The sequence below is a fragment of the Acinonyx jubatus genome, chromosome E1 (genome assembly GCF_027475565.1).
Source record: "Acinonyx jubatus isolate Ajub_Pintada_27869175 chromosome E1, VMU_Ajub_asm_v1.0, whole genome shotgun sequence".
In the NCBI taxonomy this organism is placed as follows: Eukaryota; Metazoa; Chordata; class Mammalia; order Carnivora; family Felidae; genus Acinonyx; species Acinonyx jubatus.
This window is the reverse complement of record NC_069397.1, coordinates 55,794,746-55,807,040: the sequence shown is the minus strand read 5'-3', so window position 1 is coordinate 55,807,040 and position 12,295 is coordinate 55,794,746. Positions and strand designations below refer to the sequence as shown.

General features: G+C 61.6%; 1 protein-coding gene across 2 annotated transcripts in view; it reads right to left on the bottom strand.

Annotated features, from left to right (window-relative positions):
• The window catches only part of SEPTIN9 (septin 9), a 148,185-nt gene that overhangs the window by 123,018 nt on the left and 12,872 nt on the right, over positions 1-12,295 (bottom strand). Inside the window, exon 2 of one of the 2 annotated variants that reach the window (XM_027052326.2) lies at positions 8,204-8,260. The exons of the other annotated variant lie outside the window; for it this stretch is intronic. Coding sequence (XP_026908127.1) covers positions 8,204-8,260 — 57 coding nt within the window. The remainder of the gene's footprint in view (positions 1-8,203; positions 8,261-12,295) is intronic. 2 annotated transcript variants of the gene reach the window in all.

Sequence of the window (12,295 nt, the reverse complement as noted above, 5' to 3'; positions counted from 1 at the left end):
AGGGCCCCGGAGCACCTGCCCGAGGAGCCCAGCGGGATGTCCGGGTCCTGACAGAGACGGCCGGCCCTCCCTCCCGCCTGGGCGAGGAGGGGGGTGGCGCAAGAGAGACTTCCTGGAAGGTCCCACACACTCATGAGTCAGTGCGTCCCCAGCTGTCCCCAGGGAGTGAGCTCCTCAGCGCGACTCCCCACACTCAGCCCCTTCTCGGGGCCTGGCTGGGGGCTCTTCTCCTGGGGCCCGGGGTGGCGGGGAGGGGTCGCTCACCTGGCAACCTCAGGGCCCCACGGGCACCTGGTCAGAGTCAGGGCTGGGGGGCTGGGGAGATGGAGGCATCCCCTCTGCCCTTTAGGCTTCTTTCCCTCGAAGGCCCTTGGCCCCAGACAGACACGGGTTTTGTCTGCCGGACCCTCTCGAAAGAAGACGCGCGTTGGGGCCCCTGCCGCACCACTCGGGCAGTTTTGCAGAGAATCTGCAATTTCCGCGCTTGTCTTGGAAAAGACGGTCATGTGGCCGCGTGGGCTGGTGTGAAGAGCGTCGCCCCCTATTGACGAAACCGCATTTTCCGGCTTGCCCTGGTCCCCCAGCCCCTTCACTCATTGTCATTATTCTGAGCTTGCCATCCCGTCCCACATGGCCATGTGAGCCGTGTTACCATGGGCGGTCCGGGCACGCCTGCCAGACGGCGCGGTCAAGGTCCCCCCCCCCCCCCCCCGTCCCCTCCCGCCTGGGACAAGACCCCAAACGCAGTCCCCTATGTCGCAAGGGTGTCTTCTTGGGGGCGGGGGACGCCCAAGGGCAAGCACCTCCTCACCCCACCCCCCAAGCAGAACCTGGAGGAAAGCCCCAAAAGCGGCCCACATGGTGATGGAAGGTGGGGGCAGTGTCTCAACCAAGGGGGGGTCCAACAGGCTGAACAGTGGCCCCCAAACACATCACAACCTAATCCTTGTAAAGGGGACCTTATTTGGAGCGTCTTTGCAGAAGGGATTAAGTGCAGGATTTTGAGATTAGCCTGGATTATCAGGCTGGGTCCTAATCATATGGGGGGGGGGGGGAGGCGGGAGAGATTTGCAGACAGTGGCTTTCAAGGCTGGGTGCGGCCACAAACAGAGGGGCCGCAGCCCCCAGGAGCAGCAAGAGGCCAGAGAAGGATCTGGCAACCCTGCCCTCACCTTGCTCTCAGGCGTCCAGGTCCACAACCTGGAGAGAACTCACTTCTGTGGTCGTGAGCCACCGAGTCTGTGGCCGTTTATTACGACAGCCCCAGGAAACACACCCAGACACCATAAACCCAAGAGCCAACATCCCCGTATAACGTTTTCCGGCCATTACGTTTCATTCTAAAGCATTACGTTCAACCAACCATTAACAATCCTTGGGTTAGAACAGTGGCAATCGTGGGGGCTTTGGGGTTTATTCCTTCAGTCTCTTTTCTGATTTTGAAGAAATACTCCTTACTGTTTTTTCTGCTTATAAATGTAATCTTTGGTCATCGCACTGGATTTAGAAACTGCAGAAAAGATATGAAGAAGAACCCCTCTAATACCACACGAGACTCTCAGGCACCAATTCCCGCTGGGGCCGAGCAGGCCCAGGAAGGCCCCCCCCTCCCCGAGACAGGCCAGCTGGCGGAAATTCGGGCTAGGCCAGGACACGGGGCGACCTCGTCCATCCAGGCCGCCTCCTGCAGGCGCGGGGCGCACGGGCTGTGATTTCACAGCCGTAGTTGGTGCAGCTGCTAAGCACAGCTGACCTGGGGTTTGTCCCCGGCATAGTTTGGCTCGACGTCCGTCCGTCCCCCCCACCACCGTGCCTAAAAATCCGAGCATTCTGGCCCAAGCAGGGGATCATTTGAAACCAAAAACCTGGCAGCACCGATCGGCTCCGAGGAGGCCCGTATGAGTCATGAGCCAGCTCAGAGGCCAGGCGCAGAGGTGGGGTGAGGCCAGGCCGGACCTGCATCCCGAAGTGGGTTCCCCACATGGCTCCATTATCCTCGTCTGTGGTTACATAAAACCCGATGCCCCCCCCCCCCCCCCCCCCCCCGCGTTAGAATCTGCCACCACATTCTAAGCATACGAAAGGCGGTGAGCGATGCCAGTGAGGGGGCAGGCTTCCTTTAACCCAGCACTGCCCGGATTGGACACCTGCCACCTGGGGGAGGCCGACCCCCCAACCCCCCCCCACCCGCCCCGGGCCATAGCTTTGGGAAACTGCCTGGAGCAGCCAGCAAGTCCCAGCCCACTCCTGCCAGCCCACGTCCTGGGGTGGGCACCAATGCACAATAGCTCTTTCCAGACGGTTCTCAAGATGGTGCCTCGGTCCTTCACCCCCCTTCCCCCACCCATAGATGTGTACCTGCCATCTGCCTGCTCCCAGCCACCTTCTCTTCAATGTCACCATCACCAGCGAGGGGCCTGGTACAGGGTGAGGCCTGTCTTTAAAGATACCGCCCTGCACCCGCTGGGGAGGGGACGCCCAAGCAAGAGGCGCTCCCAGGGTGCCCTGAACGCCTGCCACCGGGCCAGGAGTATGATTCTGATGGTGCGGGCAGCATCGAGAAGGGGCTGACAGGAAGGACCGACTGGGCCTTGTTCCCCGCGCCCCTTCTGAGGAGGGGCTGTGAGGAGGTGGGGGGAGAGGAGACACTCAGAAAGGAAGGTCACGTTCTGAGGCTCTGGGCTCACACTTTCCGCCCCCGCTCACCCCCCTCCCCCAGCACGGATGCCTGCGAAGCCTCCATAATCGACTCCGAGCTCCCAGGGAACTCTCCCTCTAAAAAATGACTTTTCCGTTCATTTCCCGCTCATCCCCAGACTCACCACTGGAGTCTGCCTCCCTGAGTTACAAGTAAAGGCGTTCCATCCTGACCCCCTCCCGCGGCTACCTTACCCGCCAGCAGAGCGGGCAGCCTCCCCGAGCAACACAGATTCCGGGCTGGGGCCAGCCGCATTCCTCTCCGGAACCTTCTCCCCGCTTTTTATCGTGCGGCTAACTTTCGGCTGCTCCTGAGCAAATGCAACCCGGCTACTCTCTGCCCTTGGGCCGGCCTGTTGCTTTGGGAGGAAGGGAACCAAGACGAGAGGAGACGGGGGAGGGCAGCGGCCCAGAAGGGCCTCACGCTCAGCCAGCCATCCCAGGCTGCAGCCCGGCCGGAGCCGGTGCTCCGCTCCTACAGGAGGCCCCGGCTGGCCGTGTGGTGCAAGGGGGGGCCTAGGGGTTTGGAGGCCAGGTTCTCGGTAGAGTCTGCCCCCGGGGCCCCGGGGTTGGAGCTTCTGCCCAGAACACTGAAAACTCCCCCAAAGAGCTGGTGTCTTACATTCACCGCTGGGAGCCCTACATTCTGCCTGCTTGGCAAGCACCCAGTAAACGCTCACCGGGTGAACAACGAAATTAAAGACCCAACACGTGGACTCTCCCGACCGGCGCTGCCCAGCAGAACGCTCTGCGATGATGTAAATGTTCTATATCTACCGCATTCAATATGGCAGCCACGTGTGCCTACTGTTGAATGGGTTTCCTCCTCCTCCTCCTCCTCCTCCTCCTCCTCCTCCTCCTCCTCCCCGGAGACATCGCATTCTCCATAAATGTCTTCACCAGAAGACAAACAAAGAGAAAAGCTACTTTTCAGCCAAGGCAAAAGAAGGCGGAAACTTCTATTTTAAACTCTTTCTTTGGCCCATCGTCCCAAGCTTCTCCTATCGAGTTCAAGTCCACAGTATTTACAGCCTGCTAGCTAGGTGCCGTAAGAACATGGAGCCCTGTGGGTGGGGAGGACCCCGAAACCCCCCAGGCCAGCAGGCTAACGGAGACTGATGGGCCGGGTCAAAGTTACCATGGAGAGAGAACACCTTCAGAGACGAGAAGGTGCACAGCCCGTCCCAGAGCGTGGTCGTCAGATGGCCAGGGCACCCCGAGCGTGGAGGGAGGAATCGGGAGAGAGGGCCTGGAAAAGGGGGCCGGGCCAGGCTGGGAAGGGTCATGACCACCGTACTTGGGTTCCGTTTAGCCTGTGGGGGGAAGTGAACCAAGGTTTCCTTAATAGCAGGAGGATCATGACCAGGTCTGTTCTGAATAATCACACGGACGGAGCCTCTGGCCCAGGCCCGGGCACACGGCCGGGTCTCAGCGAATGCCACCGAATGCTGACGGGACCAGGGCAGCCTCCGTGTGGAGAAGGGGTTCCATGAGGAGGGTCACCGAGGCCTGACCAGGTCCAGGCCAAGAGGTGGCCATTTGAGGAGAGGGGGGGTTGACAAGAGGGTGTTGGGGGTGGTGCAGAGGTCAAGGAGACACAGATTTCTTGCTTGAGTACCTGGGTGGATGGTCAGGCTGAGACGTGACAGAAACAAAGGAAAAGAGGTGTCATTGCATGGGAAAGGGAGTACTATCGAGGGGAGCCTCTGAGAGCCCAGGGTCCTGCCCACGGTCAGCCAGGCTCTGGCAGTGTCTTCCTCGACCGGGTCCCTGCCACAGAGGCACGCTCTCTCCCTCTTGCCCGTGTGGCCACAATGATGGCAACGGGGCCCTGCATACAGCTGGGAGTCCTGCACGTGAGGCTGAGGGCTCACTGGGCCCGGGTCAAGGAAGGGGTGCGTGAGCCTGGACAGAAAGACGGGCGGGGAGGGAGCGTCGGAGGAACCCGCCCGAGATCCCAGGGGGCACCCGCTTGTGAGGCGTCCCCCGTGAGGGCAGAGACACAGCCCCCATCCACCCACAGCGGCCCAGCGGGAAGGTACGTGAGGTTCCCGTAACGAATCGCCACAAACAAAGGGGCTTAAAATAACAAAAGCGGTTCTCTCCCGTTCTCTCTTCTTCTGGAGGCCGAAGTCCAAAATTAAGGCATCGGCGGGCTGAACTTCTTCCAGAGGCTGTGGGGAAAACCCTTCCAGTCTCTTCCAGCCCCAGTCCCGGCATCCCCCGGAGTGGTCACCTTACTTCATCTCTGCCTACGTCTTCACGCGGCCTTCTCCCCCCGTGAACGTCCCCTGTGTGCCATGTCCCTTCTTGGAAGGACCCCCAGCCGTGGGGTTTAGGGCCACCCTACCAGGAGCAGAACTTCATCTCGAGATCCCCAACCAACGACGCCCAGAAGAGACCGATGTCCAAGTCAGGTCACTCTCTGAGGCTCTGGGTGAACGTGAATCCTCAGGGGACACAACTCAACCTCCTACAGAAGGGATGAGGCCACCAACCTCAGAGGTGTCTGAAGGAGGAAGAGAAGGACCCAGAACACACACGACGGGCAGAAAGAGAAGGCTCTGAGGGATCCCGGCCGGGAACAGTCGGGCAGGCTGGCGGGCCGGGCCGCAGAAGGTGAGGGAGCTGACCGGGTGCACTGTGGGAACCAGGGCAAAGGTTGGCCCGAGACAGTGGCCCAGGAAGCGGCTGCCCAGAGACGCTGCTAGAGGCCCAGAGTGTGGGAAAAGAAACCGGAAGGCCACTTGGGAGGTCTGAGTGTGGGCATCCCCACGGCCCAGACGATCCGCCTGGGGTCACACACGTGGGCATGGGGACACGTGAGGATGTTCCCAAAAGCGCCTGTAACAGAGGAACCTTCCGTGGAACCCCGGCAGCAGCAGGCCCGCGGGTAGGCAGGCAACTCGGCCTGCCCACACGGAGGAGCCCTTGCCCGCGGTCAGAATAAATGAACTAAAGCTACGTGGACCCTGCGTGGACAGGTCTCAAAGCCATCCCGTCGCGTGGAAAAGCAAAAAGCAGCAGACGGCCACCGCCCCCTTGGACACCTGATGTGATGCCGCTGGTCTTCAGCACGAGACCACGAGAGACCACACGAGACCACGAGAGACCACACGAGACCACGTGTGTTGACCACAGACACGCCCAACGGGGACCGGTTCTAAATTCAAACAAGTGGTCACCCTGGCGGGGGTGGGCACGGGGAGGGTCACCCCAGGGGTTCAGACTGCACCCGTGATACCCTATAGCTCACGCCGGATGGTGGGGGCACAGCCGTTCTGTTACTTTACTTTTCACATTTATGTGTCAACCAAGTTCTTTTTTTTTTTTACTTTTTTTAACGTTTCTTTATCTTTGAGAGAGAGACAGAGCGTGAGCGGGGGAGGAACAGAGAGAGAGGGAGGCAGAACCCGAAGGAGGCTCCAGGCTCCGAGCTGTCAGCACAGAGCCCGAGGCGGGGCTCGAACTCATGAGCCGCGAGATCGTGAGCTGAACTGAAGTGGGACGCTTAACCCACTGAGCCCCCCAGGCGCCCCAGTACCAATTCCATTTTTATAAAAAAGAGCAGCGAGTGAGTGAGCTCGTCAAAGCATTGACCTGGGTGTGGCTTGTGCCAGAAACGGCCGTCCCCGGCCTGGTCCCACACACAGCCCCAAGGTCCCAGACACGGGAGACCAGGCAGGGTGGGGGACAGGAGGTCAAGCTTCGGGGAGGGGAGGGAGGGCAGCGGCTCTCAACGGGGATTCTACAAGGGTCAGAGGGGCAGGGCGAGGGGGCTGAGAGGCTGGGGGTCCAGGGCAGGGCCCCCCACAGAGAGGATTCCGTGTGTCAGCAGGCGGTCCCATGCGAAACCCAGATCACCGACTTGCAGCTCTGGGCTTTGGCAAATTATGCCTTAGGCTTCCAAGTGGAGCCGTGCTAGCGGCTGCCAAGGGCTGACGGCACAGAACTGGCCAGTCTGAGCGCGGGGAGGCGCTGGCCAGAGGAGGCTGCGTCCACGCGGCCCGGGGCGCCAGTCTCCCAGGACCTCAACCCCCGAGCTCAGGAGTCAGTCTCCAGCCCGTCACAAGACCAGGCCCCCAGACCCAGCCCCGCTGGCGGAAGGGAGGGAGACCGAGAAGCGGCCCAGCTGCAGAGGCAAGGGGTCCCGGAGAAAAGTTCCCCAGGAAGGCAGAGGCGGCCGGGCGGTCCAGTGGTCAGTGGCCTGACGTGGCCCCGGGTGGGCGGAGCTCCTGCTTAACCACGGATGTGAATCATTCGGCCGCCCTGCAGACCTCCAGCCGGGCGTCACCCTTCCCTTCCCACACCCTGCCCCATCCTGCACCACACAGGGCCTCAGACACAGCCGTGTGGACGTCCCAGCCTGTACAGACACACCCCGCCGACACCACCACCCCCATTCCCTGCAAAGAGCTGCCCCTGGCCTCCCCACGAGCCTGGAGGTGTCCCACCCAGGGGCAGGTGACACCTCTCCCCTCGGGGATGTTTGCGCTGGCCCTGGAAGTAGGCGCAGGAACGTCTGGGCAAGGAATTCTGGCATCGCCAGAAAGATCTGGCTGCTAGCTACATGAAGACCTTAGCTGGAAGTTCGTCTAACATAAAGTAGTTAAGGGGGCGCCTGGGTGGCTCAGTCGGTTAGGCGGCCGACTTCAGCCCACGTCACGATCTCGCGGTCCGTGAGTTTGAGCCCCGCGTCGGGCTCTGGGCTGACCGCTCAGAGCCTGGAGCCTGTTTCAGATTCTGTGCCTCCCTCTCTCTCTGCCCCTCCCCCGTTCATGCTCTGTCTCTCTCTGTCTCAAAAATAAACGTTAAAAAAAAAAAACTTTTTTTTTAATAAATAAATAAATAAAATAAAGTAATTAAGGAATTCTATGCAAGCGACCGGACAAATAAAATAAACTTAATGGATTCTTCAGACGGTCAACAGTCACGTGTAGCTAGCGGCCCCTACACGGGACAGCGCAGATGCGGGGCCTTTCCAGCATCACAGGAAGTGCGACTGGGCAGGGCTGGTCTCGGAGGTGGGACGCGGGCCCTGGGAGAGGCGAGTCCCTTCGTCTCCGGGCCCCAACATCCTCCTTGAAAGGGGGCCACCAGCATGAACACGCACAGAAAGAGCCAAAAGAATGCCTTGGCCGTGACCATCATGAGCCTGCTAACTTGACACTGGTTACCTGTTCGCTCTGTCGCGGGAGCACCTTCCCTTCTGCAGGGTTACAGGGGGCAGGCGCAGGGGTCACGGGCCGATTGGCTCAGAGGTGCTCAGAGTCAAAGCCGCCCTCCCGAGGGTGGCCCGCCCTCGGCACCCCGCGCCTTCCCTCCGTGCTACCTACAGATGGGCGGCTGCCCCAGCCCCTGGCGACACGCCCCTGCCGGGCCCGAACGCGACCTGCATCAGAGCCATCGAAGACGGTGTCTCCCTGGACAGCAGGGGAGGGGCCCTGCTCACCCGAGAGGGCCAGGCCAGAGAGAGGGCAAGGCCATGACTGAACACAGCGCTTACCTGGGCCCGTGGGGTCACCAAGCTTCCGGAGACGGTTGCTGGAGGTCCGCGTGACTCCTAAAGACAGGGGCAGAAGGCACAGGTCACACACGGCCGCCGGCGGGTGGTTAGCACCGGGCACGCCCTCACTTCTGCTCCTACAACGGGCTCCAGAACCAGACACCAGAGGTCCTCGTCCTCCCCGGCGACACCCAGGCCCAGCAGCCACCTGCAAGGACAGCCGGCCACTGGCGGCCACCGGGCCAGACTCTTTACACCCATTTCTCACCTAACTCTCACCGCTGCGTTTTGCAGCCGAGTTTCAGTCGGGTCGAGGAACTTGCCCGAGGTCGCACAGCTCCTAGGAGTTGAGCCCAGAATGAACCCAAGTCCATCCAGCTCTAAACCATCCTGACTGCCCGCAGGACGGTGAGGGGTGCTGGCTCCCGGTCAGGCACTAGTCACCCCCTGGGATGGCACACGTCGATCTGCATTGTGAATTGGGATCTCCCCGCACCAGGGTCCCTGACGCCACCCCCCTCCCCCCCACTGCTCTGAGGCTGGGCAGGGCGGGGCTGGATCCGGGAGGGTGGAGGACGAGCGGTCCTCCCCCACACCCCCCAGCGGGGAACAAGAACGGAGCCCCAGATTAACACCGCCTCGTGCCGCACACGCTCCACCCCGGCACCCACCCCTCGGGCCAGCGCGTGCTCCCTGGAGAGGCGTATGGCAGGCAAGTCCCGACTCGAGGAGATTTGCGGAGGTGCTAAGCCGAGCCCAGCCGAAGCTGCCAGGAAGGGTATCCACGGGAGGGGCAGGGGAGCGTGCTACCGCGGCCAGATCACGGAGCTCTGGCAGTGTGCCGCCTGGGCAACCAGGCCATCCTTCGGAGAGCCGCAGGGACACCCCAGGTTGGCCGGCAGAGGCCCTCCCCACAGACAGCAAGATGAGTGGGGACAGGACCCACTCATCAGGGTTAACCCGGAAACCTGCCCGCACCCTCCGCCGTCTGACAGCCACCCAGGATGCCGGGGCCAGAGATGCCCGCTCCCGTCTCGCAGTCTTCCGGAGAGGCTCTTACAATGCTCACTCACTCATTCGTCCCACAAACCGCCCCCCCCCGACCCTGTGACCACCGGGAAGCGGAGGCAGCCAGCACTGTTCCTGAAGGTTCCAGAGCCCCACGCAGGGTGACCCACAGACCTGGCTTCGTGTGCAGCTCCCCGGGGACACCCATGCTCTGTACATCTGAAGACAGTGGATTTAGTGACAGCAGAATGGGCACAGTGCATCCTTCAGGGCCTTCCTTACCTGCCGCTAAGCCCAGGCCTCTTTCTGGGGCTGGGGAGGACCCCAGGATGTGCCCCAAATGTTGAACCCACACCGAACAACACCAAGAGATGCATGGACACGAGACTCAAGGGCCTGGAGTGACCAGCGAGGCCTCTGGGAGGCAGGGACGACCAAGTTGACCCTCGAAGGAGGCAGGGAGGAGGGGGGACGCTGTGAGGTCACGACCACTTCCGCTCGCGGAGGCTCTATGACCACTCCCCGTGCACCCCACGACGCAGGTGCCACCAGGGCCATTTCAGACAAGGGAAGCGAGACCTGGAAGGCCCCCCCGGCCCGCCCCAGCCACGTCGGCGACCCGGTGGCCGACTCTATGTGTCATCATGACTGCATCCCCCGGTGCCCAGGTATGCAGCCAAACGTGATCTCTGGGTGTTTCTGGGTGAGCTTAGTGTCTGGATCGGCGGACTGGGCACAGCAGGCCGTCCCCTCGGCATGGTGGGTGCGGACACGACCGAGGAAGGGGGTCCTCTTCCTGCCCACGGGCTGGGACACACGGCGTCGGCCCCCCTGGTCCTCGGGCTGAACTGCGGCACCGGCCTCCCAGGGTGCCCGGCTTGCAGCCGCAGCCCTGGGGTTCCTCAGCCTCCCTCATCACGTGAGCCCGTTCCCCACTGCTCTGTGACGTCACCCGGCAGACACGCGAGCACCCCGGGTGCCCGGCCACCCCGGTCAAACGTCTGCTCACCGCCGAGTGATGGAAACCGTCCCTCCTCGACTACCGCCCAGAACACGAGGATTGCAGGCCACCCCTGCCCGACGAGGCTGGACGGTGGCCTCAGGCCCTTGGGGGCGGGAACGTCCCGCACTGGGCTTCCAGGACTGACTGCTCCCTTCAGACCCGGAGAGGGTGGGGGCCTCAGTGGCTCTGGTGGGCTCCCCAGGGCTGGGAGCAGCAGGAAGGAGACGGGCCCTGCCCCCAAGGCTGCTGAGGCGGGAGTGTGGGCATCCCCAGCCTCCGACGGCCACCACGACGGTTGTGAGCTCTCTCCACACGCCTGAGTGGGAGCTACACTGCATGTGACAACCCACGAGAATGATCATCACCCCCCAACACACACACACACACACACAATAAGCCACTCAGAGGTCCCGCCGTCGGGCTAAGAGTGGCACCAATGAGCCACAGCTGTGCCTGTAAATCCAGCAAGTCCCCAATATGGAAACAGTACGGGGTGAGGAACAGAGAAGGAATGGGCCCAACATTCCTGTGGATTGACTCACTTCCGGCTGCGACTCGCCGGGGGCCAGCTGGACGCCCACCCGTGCCCCTGTGGCGGCTTCCAGGCAAAGGTAGAAGGGGAAAGGACCCGTTCAGGCTCTTCAGCCACCCCCCCCCCCCCAACCAGGGCGTCTGGTCCTCAAGCCCCATTCTGGGTTGGTTCCTCCCCGAGCCCCCGGGTGGGGCCAGAGCAACAGCATCTGTCTCAGATTTCTTGGGTGGAGTTTGTGTTTTATTTGTGCTGTTTATTTTTCCGATTTCCCCAAACACGCGGCTGGTGCCAGGCAGCCCCTGGCGCAGACAGGACGCCGGGCACGCTGCTTGCTGAGCCGGGGAGGTGGCGGGCCCGGGGTTCCCGCCCTCCGACGAACTCCCCGCCCGGGAGACACCCGCGGCCAAGAGCTACTGAAATCCAGCTCCCTGGACCTCATTCCTCAGGCCCGCGCCGGAGTCCGGCGAAGAGGGAGCTGGAAAGGCCTCCAGGACATCCAAGGGCTCCGCTGTTCCAGTTGAGAAGGGAGTTATTTTTATGCGATTTTAAAAGAAAACATATTCAGAAGGAGAGGAGGCCATGTGACATCCAGAGTTCACCGGGTGCGAGCCGCACACCCCGGGAAAATAACACCCCCCCCATCCGTTCCAGCCTCGCCACTCCCCCCAGCCCCCCCACCCCGGGGCGGTGGCACGGGGACCAAGACGAAATGAGGTCACACGCCGTGGCACTGGGCACAGTCCCGAGCTCAAAGGAAGCACCCGATAGATTAGACAATTATTACCATTGGCAGTAGGTTCATCACGGTCATAACAATTTTTAAATTATTATCGCTCACCTGCTGCATACGCCAACCTGAACCTGGGGACCTATAATTAGGAGCTAAGAGAGCTTGGCTGCTCAGAGCCGATGCATCTGAACGAAGGAGAAGTTGTAACCGAGGCCCCCGGCACGTTCTGGCCAGGCCGCTGCTATGCCCCGACCACCGCCAAAAAAAAAAAAAGGTTCTTCCAGGAGCTCTACCTTACTCCCTCCCAATTCAGGGAAGCCCCCAGACCCTCCTGGTCTCCACAGCCATCTGCACGTTAGGGGAAGGTGGGCAGTTTTCTAGATCCAGAGAAAACAGCCAGGCTTTGGGGAGCTCAGACTCCGGGTGCTTGCCCTCCCAGACCCGGCCGCCCCAAAGATTCGGAGGCCGGGCCAAAGGCTGTTTCCCACATGGGCACAAACTCCAGACCAGTGACCAACGCCAGCAGAGTGTGGCAGATAGAGTCCGCGAGATTGAAAGTCGCTTCAGACGAGACAAAAGTCAGCAGAGAGTGGAAAGCGGGACTCAGCCCCGGCCGGCAGCTCCAACAGAATGAAAACGCAGCGTTGCAGAGCAGGAAAGAAGAGGCCAGAAGATGCGCGGGGCCTCCTCGGGCCTCAAGAGAAAGACGAAGATCCCACGCGAGGCTGGGAGAACGGGGATGGTCCACGAGGCATTTTCCTCGCAGGAGCAGCGTTTGGGGTGGGGGCCGCCTCCAGGCAGCAAAAATGGGTCCAGGTA